Source organism: Myotis nattereri, assembly GCF_964212035.1.
Source record: "Myotis nattereri genome assembly, chromosome: 1".
In the NCBI taxonomy this organism is placed as follows: domain Eukaryota; kingdom Metazoa; phylum Chordata; class Mammalia; order Chiroptera; family Vespertilionidae; genus Myotis; species Myotis nattereri.
Genome location: NC_138075.1, coordinates 87,167,568 through 87,188,599, shown reverse-complemented (window position 1 = coordinate 87,188,599; position 21,032 = coordinate 87,167,568). Strand labels below are relative to the sequence as shown.

The 21,032-nt window shown below is 41.3% G+C and overlaps 1 protein-coding gene across 12 annotated transcripts in view; it reads right to left on the bottom strand.

The window, feature by feature from the left end:
* NPAS3 (neuronal PAS domain protein 3) overlaps positions 1 to 20,393 on the bottom strand; it is a gene marked incomplete at its 5' end in the record, with an annotated part of 907,100 nt that extends 886,707 nt beyond the window's left edge. For 6 of the 12 annotated variants that reach the window (XM_081089871.1, XM_081089875.1, XM_081089876.1 and 3 more), the window contains one exon: positions 20,236 to 20,393. In XM_081089871.1, coding sequence (XP_080945997.1) covers positions 20,236 to 20,393 — 158 coding nt within the window. Of the gene's footprint in view, positions 1 to 15,934; positions 16,667 to 20,235 lie in introns of those variants that run through there. The other 6 variants (XM_081089880.1, XM_081089881.1, XM_081089882.1 and 3 more) reach the window with 1 other exon arrangement.
* Positions 20,394 to 21,032: the final 639 nt, after the last annotated feature.

Sequence of the window (21,032 nt, the reverse complement as noted above, 5' to 3'; positions counted from 1 at the left end):
TAGCATCAGCTAGGTCCATATGGGGTGAGGAGCAGAGAATGGGAAAAGAAAAACATTATGATGTAGGAAGGTGATGTGGGAAAATGGAGAAGCCCCAGAAGAATGAAATATAAAATAAATCTATAGCCTCTGAGACAACTTCAAGTGTACCAGCATTTGCATCATGGGGGTGGTGGAAGGAGAAGAGAGCGAGCAAGAAATTGAGAACCTATTTGAAAAAACCAGTGACAGAAATTTGATGAAGGAAATATACACACAAGTCCAGGAAGCACAGAGAGTTCCAAACAAGACAGACCCAAAGAGACCCACATCAAGACACATCAAAACTAAAATGCAAAAGATTAAAGACAAAGAGAGACTCAAAAGCGCAAGAGAAAAGCAGTCAGTTACCTACAGGGGAGCTCCCATAAAATTATCAGCTGATTTCTCAACTGAAACTTTGCAGGCCAGAAGGGATTGGCAAGAAATATTCAAAGTGATGAAAAGTGGGGACCTACATCCAAGATTACTCTACCCAGAAAAGCTGTAATTTATAATCAAAGGACAGATAAAGAGCTTCCCAGACCCTGAAATAGCTAAAGGGTCTTTTTAAGAAGAAAACAAAAAGATCAACAATATGAACAATAAAATGGCAATAACTACATATCTACCAACAATTGAATCCAAAAACCAAAATAAGCAAACAAGCAGAACAGAAAAAGACTGATTCAGAGAATATTTTGTTGTTTGCCAGCTAGGAGAGGGAGTTGGAGGGACAGGTGAAAAGGGTGAAGGGATTAAGAAGTACAAATTGGTACTTACAGAACAGTCATGGGGATATAAAGTTCAGCATAGGGAATATAGTCAATAATATACTGATAACTATGTATGGTGTCAGATGGGTGCAAGGTTTATCAGGATAATCACTTAATAAGTTATGTAATGTCTAATCACTGGGTTGTTCACCTGAAATTAATATACAGTAACTGTAACTGTAACTGATAAGTAAAAATATAATTTAAAATAAAAGTTATACAATTAAAAGAAAAAAAATAAAATCTTCAAGAGCCAGAAGGAAGCTAATATCCTCTTTCCTACGATAAGTCAAAACAGACGAAGGCTTGAGCCCAATTTCAAATCCTTAATAACTGTGCCTTTATCTATACTAGTCAAGTGGGGATATTGACAGAACTATCTTACTGAGTTATGGAGAAACTTAAATGATATAATGCAAAGACACAAAGTGAACTCTCAACAATACAAAATTTATGGATAAAAAGAGCAAACCAGAAAGAGAATGCACTTACAAAATAGGAAAAACATCTACTCTGATAAAACATAAATCATGAGAATATGAATATATTAATATCATAAGGACTCACCCAATACTGAGTCAGCTAAAACTACGTATCACATACAATTTTGGAAAAATTACATATTCAAAACCTCTGTTATTTTCTCCTTTAATAGTTGATTTCATGTTGCAAAAAGCTCAAGAAAGTTCTGAACTACAGGACGATTTCACCAGTAGCTCCTCTCACCCCTTTTATAGTAATCTCCACAACAGGGGCTCAGACTACTGAGAGACAAGTCGGCATGAGTCTTGCATTTCCGCACATCTTGCACGTAAGGCAATAACTGCCCCTTGTTCTGGACTCTATGTCCCAGTTTATCTGTGAAGAGAACAGCCTTGGAAGGACAGAGCTAGTGTTTCTCCTTCCAGCGGAAAGGGAAGACATAGTTACTACCCATTCTAACAGATTCAGGTTCCCTAAGCTCAGAATCCTCTGTACACGGCCAGCTGCATGTGGAGGTGCCATCTGGCCCTCTTTGCATCACCTGTAGGAACTGGGGCTCAGAGAATTGCCTTAAATACTGCTACTCTGGCTACTGCTAATGCCATATTAAACTTTTCTTTACCTCTGACCCAAGGGTTTTGCATCCTCTACCAGCATCCAATAAAATTCTACAGGCTAATTCACTAGCTTGCAAGTAAGGTAAAATGTCAGGCTCTTCACAACGCTTGACACAGATTTGGGGGGAATATATATCCCCTTGAGTAATTGATAAAAAAAAAAGTATGAATATGTCATGTCAGGATATTCTCAGATCCCCTAAAGCCTATTCACCAACTGCTATAACAATTATAGACCCTGGGTTAAAAATCCCTGTTTAAGTCAAAAGAGGCCACACTCAGTCAGGACCTATCAAAAGGCTCTGTGGCCGGTATGGAACCAGTACAACTGACAAATAACAGCAAAATGTAGCTAGGTGGCAGAGCCTGCCCCTGGAACAAGACCTGGTAAGTAAACCTGACTGCAGAAGTGGGAGAAGGGCCAGACTGAAGTCTACTGAGAAGCCTACTGCAGTTTGGTCCAACCCAAGTCTAAACATCTGCTATGATCCCTTTCTACAGAGAACGCTACAGCCACCTATAAATCCCACGTTTAAATTCCATTCCAGCACTGAGTAAACACAGCCACCTTGGTGTCACAACATACCACCCAATTATAAATTTCCTCATTGATGGTAGCTCTTTACCACAGAGAGAGACTTTTAACTAAATATAAAAAAAAAAAAAAAAAACATGCTCACCAATGAAAATATGTACAACACATGGATTTAACCAAACTGATGCTATGTCCCCATTTTATACAATCATGTGCGAAAGTTAGCATATTTCTAAAACAATGTCACTGTGAGATGTTGAATTTTCAGCAGAGCTATGTCAAAGCCCAGACTAGCGTGTCTCTGGGGAGGGCATACATGTGGGCCGTGAAGAGACAGGCAAGGGCACACTGAGGGTCCTCCATGCTCTATTAACTGAAATTTGGTTTGTTATCATTGGCTGCTTTTATAAAATTAAAATAAGCTTCTCTCCTAACTATAAAATGTTCTAATGAGATTATCTTCTAACACCCACCCCAAATTAGCTTTGAGAAAATAGGGTTTTGATGAGTGAAGAGGGAAAGAAAGGAGCTACAGAAATCCACTATACTGTGCTTTTAAATTTTTTCCTGAGTGTCTTCATAGTAGAAAAATGGAAAATTACCTTTCTGAGGAACAGAGTTTATTAGGGAAAAATGTTTATTAGTGGTATTAAACTGTCACTGATAATTAAGCATAAAATACAGATATAGGGAATAAAATATTCTTAATCTACAGGAAATATATGGAATATAGGAATAAATAATCTACATATATAGAAATTAAGCAAAAAATTAATTATTTCATAGTAATATACTTGCATTATCTGTTAATATCATTAATTGTAAATATCCTAAAACAATAAAAAGTGACTAAATTATAACAATAACTGACTGAATGATACATCTATTTTAAAAGTTATTAAATTTTTAGAAGCAAGAAATCTTACCCAATCATAAATATGTAAATCTGTCTATACTACAAACACTGAATCAGTTCACCTTTACAAGTAAGGGAGAGAAAGTAGAAGAAAGCTCCTTTGAAAAACAAAGTTAAAAAAAAATAAGGATTGTAGTTTGGGCAAATGTCTCACTGTAGAAATTTATTCCGTTATAAATGTTTTAGAAACACACAAATTTTTCAGAGATTAGTTATTCCCCTAAGCTCTCACCTGTCCATCAAATATTACATTGTTAGCTTCCTTCTTTATGGTATATCATCTAATTTTCAAATATTTCCAGAGTTGTTCTACTGTCTCAATTGAATTTAACCAACAAATGTATTTATCACTAAACACTTTTACTGTTGTTCCTTAGTGTTACACTGAATCATGTGCATAATATGTCACTTTAAAAAAATAACTTATTCCAGTCTATTGCTTCCACTGTAATGTCCCTCTGGGCATTCTTGCAATAAGAAGTTTCCTTCCAAAGATGTTTTCATAGGAGAAAAATATTTTAATATCCTGTATTTTACTGATTGAAATTTGCATGGCAAGCATCACATTTGATCTAAAAACTTAGTTTATTTAGTAGTTTTCTAATAAAGAATGTTTGTAAATGCCAATACCATTACATAAAAAATCCACCATATATTTTAATTCATTATTTCATATCATATAACCACATCACCATGTAGTCATAAATTTTTATAGCTGGGGAAAATGTTAGCAATTCAATACTATACAAATGAAGAAACGGGCTCTAAATGGTTAAAAGACCGGTGTAGAGTACACCTTCCTATAAAGATAATGGAAGACTCACACAGGTGACCAGGATTCAGGCCATTACCTACTGTTCTACAAGGAATCAAAGAGCAAGTCCCCGGTGGTCATTCATAATGTACTGCCCTGATAATCTCCATACCCAAGGACCACTATCTTAAGGACACATCTATTACTGAGTAATGGACACTTCTTGCTTCTTGCTTGCCCTTTGTTGTACACAAAAATTGATACCCTTTGGTACAGCTTGCCTTTTAGGGCTCTCTACTGACTAACACCCTAGTGTATTTTAGTAGCACTTTAAATATCCCCTGATCCAGGGGCATTGCAACATGTCTATTACAATTATCTTTTACAATATGCAAAACCGCATTAGAGGATGGTGCTACTGTCATAAAAAGGGCACGCCCCAATCATCTGTTTAAAATGCTATGCCGCCACATACTTCGGCATGGAAACAGGCCTCTGGAAATTCCTGGCTTTCTAACGACTAATACAAAGCCGTGGAACAGTTCTTTCTTTTTGCGAAGAATGTTCTACCTTGTTAGTAGTTATTTGTGTCAAATCTAAAATGACTGCTAAGAGGCATAGCTAACTTTTTATGGCTAGAAGCTTCCCCGCATTAATGGAAAGAAACTCATTGTATTTTTTAAATGATCTTGATTTTCTAATCCTAAATACAAAAAATAATCTATGTGATTAAACTTGATGGATGAAACCACATGCAAGAACGATACAGGTTATGGAAAAATGTGCTCTCATAATGTCTTCTGCTAGCTGTATTACTATCTATAACTCTTGCATATATAATTCCATTATACTTTTATAATTCAGGATTTTGAAAATGCTTTTTAACCATTAATATATTTTCCTGGTTAAAATTCTTTGAGATGTTCTTAACAAGAATCTTAGATAATGAATTTGGGCAAACTCTGGAACAGTCTTTACAGTATTATCATTCTCATTAATTTTCAGAACTACCCACTGTGTTGAGATGATTGTCATGGGCCTAAGACTTCAATTTGGCTAAATATTTTTGCATATATTTCAACGTATAAGTAGCTAACAAATGTTTAAATGTTAAGTTCATATGGAAGAAATGGTTAAATGTGTTTACTCTGATCTCAAGATTTCTTTGCAACACTAAATCTTATTTATTTATTATTCTTATTATTTATTTATGTATTTCACAATTTTGTCTATGCTTTGGTCTATAGTGGACCAATGATTCCAAAATCTATCCAAAGATAACAAAACAATCCTTTCGAGCATTCTGGAACTTAAGCCATCTGTGCATTTATAACTATTTAACATAGGTAGCATCCATAGTCTTAAAAGAGAAACACTTAAATAGTAACTCAAACATTACTTTATAAAATATACAGAGTTCCTATAAAGCATAGGGCTGCACTTTTTATAGATTTTTTTCTTTTTACAGAAGGAGAGTTTTCCATTTATATTCTTATTTGGCTGTAGCAAGCTGATATATGATACTGCCCTAACCTGCCAGAAAAAAGATGGGTCGGAGGCTAAAAACAATATTACTTTTAAGAGAGTTAATGCAATACAGTGTTCCATACTTTCATCCAGTTTATTATTTTTTCTTTACCTTTTTTGTTATCTCTTATGACTGCTTCTGTTTCCATTGTTTCATCTGTTAGCACTCACATATCAGAGCAATAAGTATTTCATTACTGGTTTATCTGTCCAGAGGCTTGAGAAGCGGTAACAATTAACCCTCCCTTCACAGTGATTGATACAGGCTTTGCTTTCAATTTGTTCCACTACACAGATCATGAAATTCTGAATGCAATCATCCTCATTGACCTACACTTTCAAACACACGGCTACAATGAGACCAAAGTAATTATTAAAAGGATCACAGGACTACTGAGATCTGCACCAAAGTCTTTTAAAAATCTGTTAGGTGACCTCCTGGTAAAATTGGCAAATTTGGATGTTAAGGATAACGATAGCTTCATGTCCCTGTCTGGAAATATTCAATGTAAACTGATCAATGTATATTATGGTGGTTGCATGGACTACAGTATGCACTTGAAAAATACAGAGAGCCATTTTAGAACTGTTATGAACAAGAGTTCAACTGTTAACACTGTAGCTTAGCCTGTCTAAAAGGGAACTACACTACCTGATCTGTGTATAAAGAACAAACCTTGACCATAGCAACGAATGCAGGTGGGAAATGTTATAGCTTTTCTCTGTGAGAAGAGTTGCACACCTGAGTCCCTTATCGTCCCTCTCCCCTTCCTTTAGATGAAGAGTCACAGTAAGAAATGAATACATTTTTCACAAAGTCTGAAAAATAGCTTCAAATAAATATTAATCTAGTGCAATCGATATATATGAAGATGGAGGGGGCGAGCGGGAGAGTGGTGACTACAGAACTATATTAAAACAAGGGCTGCAGTTAAAGGAAATCAGGGCGGAAAGCGAGGCAGCAGGCCTGAGGCGCTAATCACAGTACAGAGTGATGGAGATGGACCAATACTGCATGGATTAGCAATGAATTATTTTGAACCGTAATCATATGCCTGCACAGAAGAGAGGCAAAAACTAGCCATTACTCATAAACTGATCTGCTGATTGAGAGAGAGAGAGAGAGAGAGAGAGAGAGAAGAGAGAAGAGAGAGAGGAAATGAGAATAAATTTATATGCTAAACTAATTCAGAATAACGAAAACCTATAAAGATGTGGTTATACTTCAACTAACATTCTATTTTTAATATATGCCATATAACATAACATAGGGTGTTTAGAGTATAAACTGTAAAGTGCTTGGATTCAAGTAGGATTAAACCAACCATTTCTTCTAAGATTAGGATGTGATCATTCCTCCACCCTCCAGTCTTCCTTGTCCAAAAAAACACATTTCTGAATAACTTTAACACCCCCAAATACAAAAATGTTAAGTATTTAGTTATAAAGAAGAAACAGCATTCAAGGAATTAACTTCGTTGGATAATCTGAAAAATTCATACCAGATGAAGATTCAATTGTTAGCACTAATTCTGTTAGGAAGAAAAAAAAAATCAAAACTGCTGGTAGCCAAAGATTCCTGAGATTCTTATGAACAGACTGTTTAAATGAAGAGCACTTTAATCAGTAGAGGAATCCTCACGTTTCTAATGTCTTGCTGTGCATTCTGCAGGTTATAGTAGCAGCTGGAAGAGGTCGTATATCTTTTGTGAGCATCCCAAAAAGGCTCACTGCCAGACTGTTAAATTATGAATAAGCAATGAACAAAAGAATGCAGATACGGTGGTGACAAGATAATCCAAGCAAATTTATCTATGACAAATTTCACAGGATTAACAAATTACATTTACACAGAACAATAAAAATGTGCAAAAAAAATGATGAGCCTACTTTTCTTTACAGCATTAGGAAAACAAAAAAGTCACCAATCCACAGCCTATATTTAAATTTAACTTGCTCTAAAATAAGACATTTATAATATGTTCAAGACATTTTTGTAATATTTTCCCATTTTAGGTAGATATGCACAAACGTGGTATATCTGGTTTATACAAATACACACACACACACACACACACACACACACACACACATATATATATATATATATATATATATATATATATATAATCTTATATATAAACCATGTATATCATATATAGAAATTGTGTGCAGTAAATAAAACCATCCCATTCATATATATGAATAGAAGGTATGTTTTTCAGTAATAGATCCTGAGGAATAAATTGTTTTTATAGGAAAAAAATGTTCCTTCATAAGTGCAATACATATTAATTACTAAAATATCTCTTTTCATTGATATCTCCATTTTCTAGAACAAGAGACAGAGATAGGCTTTACAAAGTTTCAATATTTTCATTTGCCCCTACCATAATACTGCAATCTTTCTAAGTAAAGTTCTTCTGAATGAAGTTTAGAGCTAATATCATTTTCTGCAGTGTTACAATAGCAGAAAGGAAAATTCACAGATTGGGGGAGGGTGTTAATTTTAGTTATGTTCTCATAAAAATGGCACTCAATCCAATATTAATTTTTTCATAATAAAATATTTTTATAAATCTTACAAATAAAATGTCCCCATTCTACCAGCATGAGATATTACTGAAATGACCTATGATTCCATAAAGTAGTTTTAAAATGCTACACTGCACTACTTTCCAAAAGATGTGATAAAGATTTGATAAGTTACAACCTAGACACCCAAGTCAGAGACCTTTAATTCTGTATTAGCATAGTATATAAAATACTGTAATCAGCTGTGATTTCTTTTAAGATTTTCTGAATGCTGTTATAAATTTTGCAGCCCATTTTTTACTTATACTTTCTACTGACTGCTGCTTTTTATCTTCAATATCTTAGCAGACCAACCCTTTAAATGAGCCATTCCCAACATTTTATATAGCAACCTATTCTTTATGTAAACAAAAAATTTATGAATATAAAAGTGAGTAATTAAGATACACAGCAAAATACTCAGCTCATCCAACCACAAATATTCAAGCACTGCTTATCTCGTCCTTTCAAACTCTGAAATGTCTACTATGCACATTTTTAAAGAAGCTATTTGGTTAACAGTATTACATCCAAAAACGTTAAGCTAAATATGGCACGCTTGTCTTGTACCTCAGATCTAGTGTACATGCTACAGTGAGCAGAGATGGAGTCAAATGCTACAAAGTTTCCTATAGTTTTGTCAAGAAATTGCTATACCAAACAAACCCCTTTCATTCCTGGCATTAAAGGAATAAAAATATTACCAAAGACTTTATGTTCTTCAAAATGCAGGGGGTGGGAGGAGGGGCACAAAATAATGATAACATAATGTATGTATTTATTGTGATCCATTTTTAACATGTTATGTTTTTAATTAAACAAGGCCTATACTATATACAAACCCCTTAGAAAAGTACCTGGCACCTAGTGCTATACAAATGCTTGCTGCCATTATTAATATGCCAGATAAGTTGGCAAGAGGCCAACTTGTACAAGTCCTTATCCTGCAATAGCCCAATATCCAGAAATACAGTTAGACACTAAAGTGTGTTACTCAGAAAGCTCTATGAAGCTGTTTCTAACCATTTGGTGGCAAAACTTTCACAAAATTAAAATTCCTTAACTGTAAACTTCAGACAAACTGAGGCAAAGGCTCCGGATCAGAGGAGGTCCTGGTGTACTTGCAAGGCTATGACCAAACAGGCTTATGTACGTGGCAAAATGATTCTCCTCTAACCATTCAGTAAAAAGATCTGCCCTGAAACATACGTGGTCATGGAGCTTGCTCACAAAACTACTCAAATGTCAAACAATAGAGTGAAAATAACTTGAACATTGATTCTTCCTCTAACTTCATAAACGCTATATTTCTGAAATTCTCCAAACATCTGATGAAGGACCAAGAAGCTGAGATCTTGATTACTGTCCATAATGTGCTTGGTCTTTCTGTCATCGGAACTCTCTCCAGCGTCTCTTCAGAAATCCCTGACTTCAAAAATCAAAAATTGCAGGCCCTGCCACACTTCTGCCCAAACCTGAATTCAATCTCTAACTCTACCACCCTCCTTGAGAACAGAGAAGCCTCTATTTGCTCATCCATTAATGGGATATTGGCACTTCCCTCATATGGCAATGGGGAAACTAATGAGAAAATTACTGTGAAATATTCAATACAGGACCTGAAACATAGCAGTGTCCAATAATGTTTATCCTCATATGTGATCTTTTTTATTTTATTTATTTATTTACTTACTTATTTATTTATTTTAATATATTTTTATTGATTTCAGAAAGGAAGGAGGAGGGAGAGAAACATAAATGATGAGAGAGAATCATCGATCAGCTGCCTCCTGCACACCCTCCACTGGGGATCAAGCCCACAACTCAGGCATGTGCCCTTGACCAGAATCTAACTGGGACCATTCAGTCCACAAGCCGGTGGTGCTCTATCCACTGAGCCAAATCAACCAGGGCCTCTTTTTATTTTTACATACCATCAGACATCTTCTTTAAAATTTCCAATAATGTATGTTTATATAGCATCTTTTCTTCTTGTTTACCTAGAACTAATCATTTCATAATCATTAATTCCAATATTTCACAAGCTGAATGTCTGTCCCCCAGAACACTAAGCTAACAGAAGTCAAAAGCAATAGAGAGCCTTATGTATACTTCCATGAATTCTGCACCTCCTCCTCTTTCAGAAAAGGTGTTTTCTGGATCTCTGTAATATTTTGCATGTCCAAAACAGGGATTAATCTATGACCAGAACAACTGCTCTTACGGGATATATTATTCACTACTAACCCATGGTCCATAGGAGAGGTTCAATAAACAAAGCTGAGTGTGCGAACCACTCAATAATGAGCAGCAAGGGCCACAAGCACTTTGGGCCATAGTAATATGGGATTTTCATTTTGTATCTCATGATGTTGTGCAAAAGGCCACAACTATTCCAATTAATTCACCAAAACATTACGCGTTAGAAATAATACAGACAATAACTTCAAGTGTTGTTTAATTTTGTCACTACACTAGTCATTCAGATATAGTAGCGATCACTTCCCTCTCACCAAGCCATATCCTACTTGTACCCTGTAGTATTATTAATATTACTACAAATTATTCTAACTATGTAAGGTTCTATCAAACTTAATAGTGCAAACATCCTACCTATTCACACTAATGGCGCCCAGCACAGGAAAAATAACATTTGGTTACAGTTGGTTTATTACAATGCCCAATAAGGGCACTATTTACTGTGAAAATACTAACATCATTTCATGCAAAGCAAACAAATATATTTTCCCATAAATTTTGGTAGTTCTTACTTAATCATAATACAGATTTAAATAGTTAAAGTTTTACACAATCTGTTATGTGCAACTTTGATAGCATTTAAATTTTACAATCAGTATTTTAATCAATTAAAATTTTCAACACACAAACTCTCCCACTAGGTTTCAGCATTACCCAGGGTAAACAATTAAGGAATGTCTATAAAACACCTGAAGTTAGATTCTAAGCCAATGGCAATGCAAATGTTTTTAAAATTATTTCAAGTATGAAATGCTACAATGTAGAACAAGTGGCCAGGTATCCACCAAGGGAGAGGCTACTTCCTCTCCTGTGTGCTGAATTTTCTTTAAATTTAGAGATGGCATTCTCCATAGGAAAAAGGGTCACAAGAACTGCAGGAAAAATAAGAAAACATAAATAGACTAAGGTTTACATTGGGGTCACTGTTACTAATCTTCATGACATACGTTCCATAAATATCCTACCAAATATAAAGCTCTACAGCTTGAAAAAGAACAAAGTAAAAGCTGCACTGCCTACACACACACAAAGTGCTGCTTTACAAAAGCTTGTATATACATATATGCATATATATATATATATACACACACACATATACATATACATATACATATACATACATACAATCACACACACTGTTGTAGAAAACTTCACCATAGAGCAGGGGATTCTGAACTTCAGGTCCTGTTTTAAACATACACAATTTGAACAAGCCAGTGGATTGCAAACTAAGATCTGGGACAGAGCAAAAGGGGCGAGGGGTTCATGAAAATTCTGGCATTCCTATAAAATAGCTCTATGGTAGAGCAACCATCATGTAGAAGAATTTCAGGGGAAATAAAAACTTCATATAACTAATAATATCAAGCTGTTCCAATCTGTAGATCCTATATAAGCTGCAATGTAATTCTTATCAATTCATTGCTGAGAGATTTTTTTCACCTACCTTTAAGTAAATATAAAAGTTATATTTTCAAGAATGTGAAGACAGGGGGACCAAAATGTTACTCATGACACCACTAGGTGCTGAAAATACTTCACGTAACTCCCCCCCGCCCCACACTCAAAAAAGCATCAAATAATGTTACAGTCAAGTTTGCTCATTGTAACAAATCAAACCTAGTAATTGGCACGTTACAGATTTGGAGTAGCTATACGCCTTTCCATTCAGAAATTTAGAAACTAGGAATATGGAAGGATGTTGTAATGTGGGAGGGTGCTACATAACTAAGGTCATTATAACTCCTGGCTCTGGAGTTATACGATCTAATATCCTCTCGGTGGTTCTATGATATGACCATGCATTACAGTTCTTGTTGACAGTCTGTTGCCTTGGAAATATTTCATTATTTCAGTTTTTCCATTTGTAGACCCTTGGCCTTGTGATATGAAGGCCATCCTATTTCATATTTTCGATTATCATTTAAGCAATCTTGTGGAGCTATTTATATATAAGCAAGTGCTAGACAACGCATATCATCATTTATCACTCTGTGTTTAAGCTTACACTGTAGCAAGAAATGCCTCCCCAAAAGTCACTACCACCACCTTTACTTTTTGAACCAAAAGCCCTAGACTACAGGAATGTGCTTTGCAGACCAGCATGAGCAGATCACATGCTTGACACTTCTGTCAGTCTAATTTTCCTGGTTATGCATCCACATAGTGGAAAAACTCTGCAGTCATGCTACATCATTTGCAGCCTACTGGAGTTTAAAGAAAAATCAAACACGTTTAAATATATAAGGTTTTCAACTTGTGTTTTTAAGGCTCTAAAGAGGCACTTTCTCTGTATATGATTCAGAGAAATTTAAAGAATACTTAGCAATCAAAGACATTATCAAGAAACACCTTATTTTTTCCAAAATTTACTCTGTAATCAAAATTAGAAGGAAATGAATGTTTACTTTACTCTTATATGCAGGTCAGATATTTCATAAATAAGCAAAAGGATGACTCCAAAGAGTCATCCACAAATATCCCACCAAATATAAATATACTTTTTCTATATGTTTTTGATTACTGATGTATTTGAAAAGCAGTAAAGAATAGTGTCCATAAATGTCTTTATGATATTAATTATTTGAAATTAATTGAAAAGATATCACTTAAAGCAGCAATTTTCAACAGGTGTGCCATGGCACACTGGTGTGCCACAAGAATTTTTAAAACATGCAATACCTGACTATTTAGTCAGGGGCACTGACCTCTTTTCCCTTAGATTGTCAAATAAAATAAAATAAAAATGACAACAATCAACACAACAATAGCTGTCTGGTGTGAATGAATCAAAATCATACCTATTTTATTGTTAGAGCAGCAAAAAATATATATTTTTAATATGTCTCAGAATTTTAATTGTTAGTTAATGTGTGCCATGAGAGGAAGAAGCTTGAAAATCACAGTCTTAAAGCATGTCCACAGAAAGTCACCTTTTATAAACCTACTTGTGTTCAACCATTACTAAGAAATAATACTACCAACCAACAAGTTCCAGGCACAAAGTGAACATCAAGGTGAAATGACTCTGCTTAGCAAGTAACTATGAAAACCCCCTCCTCAATCAACCACCCTACTTCCCATTTCCCATTACAAAACCAAAACAACTGGCATATGTAATGTTTACACTCAAAGTGTTAAGAGCATTTAAAACCCTACAAACAAAGTTAACCCTCAGTGTGTAAAACAACTGTTTGGATACCAGAGACAAGTTTGTAGTTATTATTGTTTGAAACATTTGGTTTATAACTCCTCCATCCCTTCCTCTACATCGCTCCTCCAGCCCCTGCCTCCTTATTACTCCTCCTTCTCCCTACAGGTTAAACCTTCTCAGATCCAACCTTTAAAATGACAGCATCCGAGCTGAACAAGAAGATGCTATTAAAGAGCATTAAATTAAATACAGTATATCCTCCTACAACTTCAATCGGAATTTCAGACCAAGTGTTATTTAGTTCAGCTCTCAAGTGGAGCAGAATAACAAATCACGCACTTTGATTTACCTTCTCCGAATGCCAAATGGAGACAGGTGATAAAGAAAGCGCTCATGCACAGGCTATGAAGTTTCCTCCACAAATTAATTCTATCTTCAAGATTCCTATCTCAGAGAAATTCCCAAAATGGCACACAAATAGGCCTCTGCTAGAGAGATTACTGGGGCCATCCCAGTAAATACATTTACTACCCCATAGAACCTGGGAAAAAGGGGGAAGAAGGAAGGGAGGAAGGAAATTATAATCTTCTGATTTCAAAAGTGTTCATCGCCATGTTGATACAATTTTTCTATCTAAAAAAGTAAAATAGTTAATATGTGAATTCTTCATAAAACACTAATACTAAATATTCATTTTAGCTATATGAGTTACCAGATAGTAAATTCCATACACATTTAACATCTCTAAGAACTGGTTTACTCTCAGGAATGTGACTTATATAGAAACTACCTGGAGTTTAGAATTAGTATGTATCTACTTAACAAAATTAATCCTGAAGTCCTTATTGTATGAAGGAGACGAGGAACAATGCAACTGAAGCTTTTTAAACGAATAGCTTGTCTAAATACCTCTCTGCTTTCTCCGGCTATAAGCTATAGGTTAAATGCTATGTTGTATCAAAAATTAAACCGCCCATGTAATAATAATTAAATTTTGTAGCTAAGGACTCCCCTCATCTTCAAGATCAATTAAACATTTGAAGAAAGTAAACATCTCTGCTGGGGACAGGGGTGGGGAAGCTGCCTACATCTCACTCCATTTGTTTTCCTCAGGAATCAATGGGTAACATTTCATACTTCCTATGGAGCATTTCCTCTTCAGAGACAGAAAGAGATATTCACTTTGCTCAAACAAATATGCTATATGCAATCAATGTCATTGACACTGCCAATCAATAGCAAAAAAAGGTTCCACACAAAGTAGGCCGTGTGGACAGCAGGAGGGAAAACCTCTGGGGGGTGTGGAGGGGGCGGGGGAGGGGGGGTAGTTACGCTGAAACCTAACAATGCCATCCACGTTAGGAAGGACGGTGAAGGATATTTGAATACAAATTCCCTTTCCCTCTGGCTTTAGTTTAACTAACTTCAAACAGACATGCTCCGCTGAGCCCCTGCCTGGATATGCAATTCTCACCAGGAACTTTTTGTAACACAGGTCCCGGAACAGTAACTAACGGGGCATAGATGCTCCAACTGTTGGCACATTTCACATCTCGCTGTTCGGTGGCTTCTTTGAAATGTGGGGTCTCCCTGTTGATCTTTTTTCTCTTTCTGCGGAGGTTGGGGGGTGGAGAGGAGGGAAAGGGAGAGCGGAGGGCAAAGCAAGAGACCCACAAGTTGCCGTGGCCGAGGGCACAGCCCGGGCGGGAGGCGGCGGCCGCGCGCCCGCTGGGCTCCGCTCCTCGCCCGGCCTAGCAGCTCCTCGGACACGGCGGCTCCGACTCAGCCCGGCCCGGCGCGAGCTCGCTCCCCGCCCCCGGCCGCCTCCCCCGCCTCCGCCTCCTCCTCCCGCCCGCCCGCCGCCCCCCGCCCAGCCTCATTCCTTCCTAGAGAGCAGCTGCCAGGGGACCTGCGGCGCCCCGGGGAGGCCGGCCCACCTCCCGCTGCTCCCCTCCCGCAGCAGCCCCTTCTCTTTTGTGTTTGTTTTTCTTTTCCTTTTTTTTCTTTTTCTTTTCCTTTTTTTTCTTTTTCTTTTTTTTTTTTTTTTTTTTTTTTCCTCTGGCAGCGAGTCACTCTATTCGCCGAGCCCAGCTGGTGCGACTGCTCGGAAAGCCCGGCGCGGCCGCCGCGGGAGCCCGCTCGCCGCAGCCGCGGGGGGACAATGCGCGGGGAGCGGCGGGCGCGCCGCCCGCACCGGCAGCCGGGGTCCCGCGGGCTCGCGGCCCAGGAGGCGGGCTGGGAGCCGGCCCAGCGCCTCGGCGGCGGCGGCGGCGTTGGAGCAACCGCCCTGGCGGCAGGTTCAATAAACAGAAAAGTGTTACCGTTCTCGCCTGGAAGGATCCTGCTGAAAGCTGGGCTTGGTGGGCGCCATCTTCCTGCTATTTTTTTTCCTCTCTTACTTTTTGCCTCTCTCCCCCCTCCCCGGGTGGGGGTGTGGGCGGGCGGGGGGTGTGCGTGTGCGCGGGGTGGCGGAGTGAGTGCGGGCGTGCGCGGCGCTCGGCGGGGCCGGCGGGCAGCGGCCGTGGCCGTGGCCGTGGCCGTGGCCGTGCTGGCGGCGGCGGCCGCGCTGCCGAGGCGGGGAGGCTACGGAAAAGTAGTGGCGCTGGAGCCTCGCCGGCGGCCGGCCGGCCCCTCGCGCCGCCGGTGCCTCTCGCTGCAGGTCGCCGCCTCCTCCGCCGCCTGCGCCTTCTCCTCCCCCTGCTCGCCGGGCGCCGCCGCCGTCCATGCGCCGCAGAGCCCCCGCGGCCCGGGCCGCTCCGGCTCCCGAGACATGCCCAGCGGAGACAGGCGACCGGCGGCGGGGAGGAGGGGGAGGCGGCGACGGCGGGGGGAGCTGCCGCACGGCCCGCGGGCAGCCGGGCACAGGGCCCGCCGCCTCCGGGTTCTCGCCGCGCGCGCCGCCACACCCCCCTCCGCCGCCCCCCGGAGCCGCGGGTGGCAGGTGGGCGCACACCCTCCCCGCGGGGGGCGGTCGGGGCCGAGGCCCGAGGGGCGGGGGAGAGGACTCCCGGGGGCTTCCCCGCTTGACCGCTGTGAAAGTATTTCTGGGCATTTTCCAGCTACTTTGCTCCAAAGCGCTCCCTCGCCGGCAAACACACCCCCCCCCCCATACCCCTTCTCCCCTCCACCCCCACCCCCACCCTCTCTCCCTCTCTCCCTCTCTCCTTGGGGGACTGGGATGCTCGGCTGCTGGCGCAACAACGCCACTCAGTTGCAGTTTTGAACACTTCCCTTCTCTAGAGAATCACAGCCCGGGGGGAAGGAACCGGGGAACCGGGAGGCCCCGGGAGCCGGCTCGGGCAGGACACCGTCCCGCGCGCCTTCGGGGGCAGAAGGAAATACGCGGGTGGGGAGGGCGCCGGCCAAGCCAGCGGCCCAGAGCCCTGTGGGCGGGCCCGGCCGCTGCACCGGCACCTCGTGGTCCTGGTGCTCTCAGCCCGGTTCCCCCAGCCGCAGCGTCTGCATGACTCGAACACATACGTAGCTGCAGACCCCAGGGTTCACAGGTGAACCCCCAGGACTTCAAACGCAGTTATGCACAAACGCCGCTCACGGGTGGGCTCCCGGTACCTGGGACCGGACCGGACCAAGCTACGGGCCTCTGGTTCTGTCTAGCCTAGCTGCCTCCCCATTTTGCAGCCCAAGGAGGCCTAAGGAAAGCTCCGCTCGGTGCAGGGCCAGTGCTGGGATCCTGTTACCTGGGTAGACCCGGCTCAGAGCGTTCTCTCCAGTGAAGCACTCTGCTGGGTGTGGGCAGCTTTGGGGGCAGAGACTTGGGTCAGTCCTGTGTCAACCGAGAAAGTGGAAGGGGCTCCCAAAGCACTTGAATAAACGAAAAAGCCAGGAGGAAAACGGTCCTATGTGAAGCTTTGCACTGTACTTTAAATTTAAGAAAAACTAGACCTGCAAAGGAGTCCCATTCAGTCCTACCCTTCTATTCCAGTAAAGTGAGGTTGAGAGTTGGAAACTGAAAACATGTGTTTTTCATCGCAGAGGTGTTTAATCTGCATGATGGTGTTCGAATTCTCTTTGGAGTACACTCGACAGGTAGGAGAAGATGAGAATGGTTGAAAAATGAACTTAAGAGTGTTGAGTCCAAGATATATGGGCTGGGAGGGAGGAGGGAAAGTTGCCAGTTGGACAACTCCAGGGCAGCCAGCCGAGGGTGTTTCTGCCCAAAGATGACAAATGAGAAAAGCTTGTGTTCTCCCAACAGGCCACTCTCTGCATGAACCCCTCTACACCCACATCACCACCACCCAAGTCCCTCCCTCATCAGACTCCCCAAAAGATTTTAATGAAAAACTTTTTTTTTTTTTTTGCTTTAGAGATCATATCCAGGTCTTGAGGTGGAAAATAAGTCTGCCCCTCATAGCCCCTAAAGCCTAGCATGTTGGTGGCCTACATTCCTGATGAAGTGCCAGAGGACAGGGGATTTAACTGCTGACTCAGACCCTCCCTTAAACACCTGCCAATAATCCTGCCCCACATGACTCACTCTCCTGTCTCCAAATTCACTGAAACTCAAAGGAGTAACAGGTGTCATCAAATCGGAGTAAAGAAACCAAAGGCGGCTACATTTTTCATAGCTAACACCTTCTCTCTGTCAATATGACAGGACGTAAAAAGAGAGGAAGGGAATAATACCTCCCAAAGGCTAAATTTTAGAGTTGATTGTTTTCAGAGCTTTAGTCTTTAGAACAAGTGGTGGGATTATGTGACTTGATGAAGTGGCCTGATTGCAAAGGTGACTGTGGAAGGCATCATTGAGCTGTCAGTGTTGGAGTGGGGGACCATGGAGAGTTACCCCGGGATGCTCCTGACTTACAGGAAAATTGGACATGGGAATATCTTCATGGTAAAAGACACCAACACTCTGAGAAAAAAATCTACAGGCTGAATCCACCACCTCCCTTTACGCCCAATTTATATCTTATGGGCTAGTTGAAGTTGCCCAGAATTCCCCGAAATGGTCCAAAAGCTATCTGACATCTCTGACCCTTGATCCCTACTTCACAGACCATACTATTGTGACAATTGCTTCCACTTCCTGGTTAAAGTGACCGCCTGAGTCTATTGTCATTTAAATGTTTTATAAGTGACAAAAAACCATACCTGAACCATGAAAAAAAAATCTAATTCTTTTCTAAATCGAATTCTTTTCTAAGTCCTTTATGTTTGAAAGATTCCCAGATCTTTTGTATTAAAGGTTCTTGTAATCACTGAAGTAAAACAAGACTAGAATAATTTAGACAACAACAAAAAAAATCTCTGTGACAAGGAACAGCCTCTTTTTGAGTTATTTTCAAGACTTTTTTTGAAAACTTCCAACAGTACTCAAAGCATATAATGAAGTCTTCCACAGAATATTTGCAGCATTGGGCATCAACTTGGAAAACATTCAGTGTGTTATGCAAAATCTGCTCTGGCCGCTGAGCCATTGGTTAGAAGGCACAAAATATGGCAGTGATAGATTATCTTAACCTTTTCAGTTTAAACACTGTTGGTTCAAATCAAAGGTTCTCAAATCAATGAAGTTTGAAATACAAGGTAAAAATAGGAACTGTTGTTTGAATTATGCATTGTGTATATTTTAAGTTAAATGCCATTGGCAAATCTCTCAGATGTTTAATCATGTGCAATCTGGGAAACACAAATATTTAATTTCACATTTTCATGTGTTCTTGTTTTCTCTCCATCTTCTAAAAGAACTGAGCCCCACAAATGGGGGGGGAGGCTTACCTTTCATACTACATTGTTAGTTTTCCTCAGCACATTTTTGTGGATTACATTTTCCATAAAATCTTGGGACATCACAAGTTCTCCCTAAGGAAAAACTTTAGGGTTCTAGGGCATTGGTGGTGGTAATTTTTCCCCCTTTCTTTCCTTACTGATTCAAAGAACGTTTACTATTTCAACGTCACAGTCATATTTTTTAAATTTATAAATATCTGGGAGAAAATGCAAACAAGTCATACTTTAAAACTTGCTTCTTTCTCACCACCTCGACTAACTTTGTAAAATTTGCTTCCTAACTCGCATCTCTGAATCTTGGGCATTTGCATTATAATGCGTTTAAGATGAATCCTTAACAGCGCCTAGGAGACTCGGATTTCATGCTGTATTTCCCTGTAGTAACAGGTGACACGATAACACTATTATGTAGAATTGCAAGTCTACAGCTACACGTGAAAATCGTCCCTATTCTGTTTGGAAACAAATGATCAATCAGCCTCGGGTGATCAATTGCCGCCCTGGCTGCCCGTCATGGAGAGTCGGCACCCGGCGGAGGCACTGAGAGAGCACCGCTGAAGGGGACGGGGACCCAAACTTTGCCAAAGCACCTTGTGCGGTGTCTCAGACTTCTCCGCAACTCTTTGGCTAGCTCTGGCTTCGGGGCCAGGCAGAGGGCAAACGGTGATTTCACTTTGTCAGCACATCGGAGTGCCTTTCGATCCGAATTGTGAATTACTCTTTTCTTTCTCCTCCGTAGGACGAGGGGCGAGCAAAGTGCGCTCTAGCGATGTGCATGTGTCGTAACACAGAGAACAGGAGGTAAAGTGCGTCCCACCCCGGCACCCCGGGACAGGGGCACGCTCCCAGCCCGGGCGGGACTACTCACCGCTGCTGATAGGAGGTGATGCCCTGGACGTTCTGCGGGGTGCCGTTGGCCGCGGCGCTGGCCCTCCCCATGCCGGCGCCCGCCGGCACCCCCGCGGCCGCCCCGCCAGCCGCCGCGGCCGTCACCTGCACGCTGAAATCCGGAAAGATTCGGATCATCGCCGCGGCTTCGGCCCCCGGGTGCGGCGGCTCTGGGCTCCGGCTGGCGGGGGCTCGGGCTGGGGCTCCGGCGGCGGCGGCAGCAGCAGCAGCGCGAGCAGCGGCGGCGGCAGCAGCGGAGCCAGGCACCAGCCTGCAATCCCATTAGTGAGCCGCGGCCACTGTGCGCGGCGGAGAGGAGCTTTGATGTGCGCGCAGCGGGCTGGGGGGGCCGCGAGCGCGAGGAGGAGGTGCGGGGGTGGCGGGGTGCGAGGGACTTGCAAACAGCAAAACGTGTCAGGGTGGGGCCTTTTTTCCCTTTTGGGGGGCGGTGGTGCTCCCCCCCTCTTTCCAGGATGTTGCTCTCACTGGCTGCTCCGGCTGCGCCGCTCGAGCCCAGCTGAGGGAAGAAGGGGAGGGGGTGCGGAGGAAGGATGCACCGGGAGGCTTGGCGAGGACTTGGCCGGTGCAAGGGAATGAAGGGCAGCGGAGGGTGCTTTTCTTTCCCGCCCCTACACACACACACACACACACACACACACACACACACACACAGCGCACTTCCGACCGAAAGTGCAGGACAAGCGCTCTCTATTCCCTCTTTTCTCTAGAGAAACACCCTCCACAGTCCAGGCAGGCTCGAGCCTCCCGTGGCTTCCA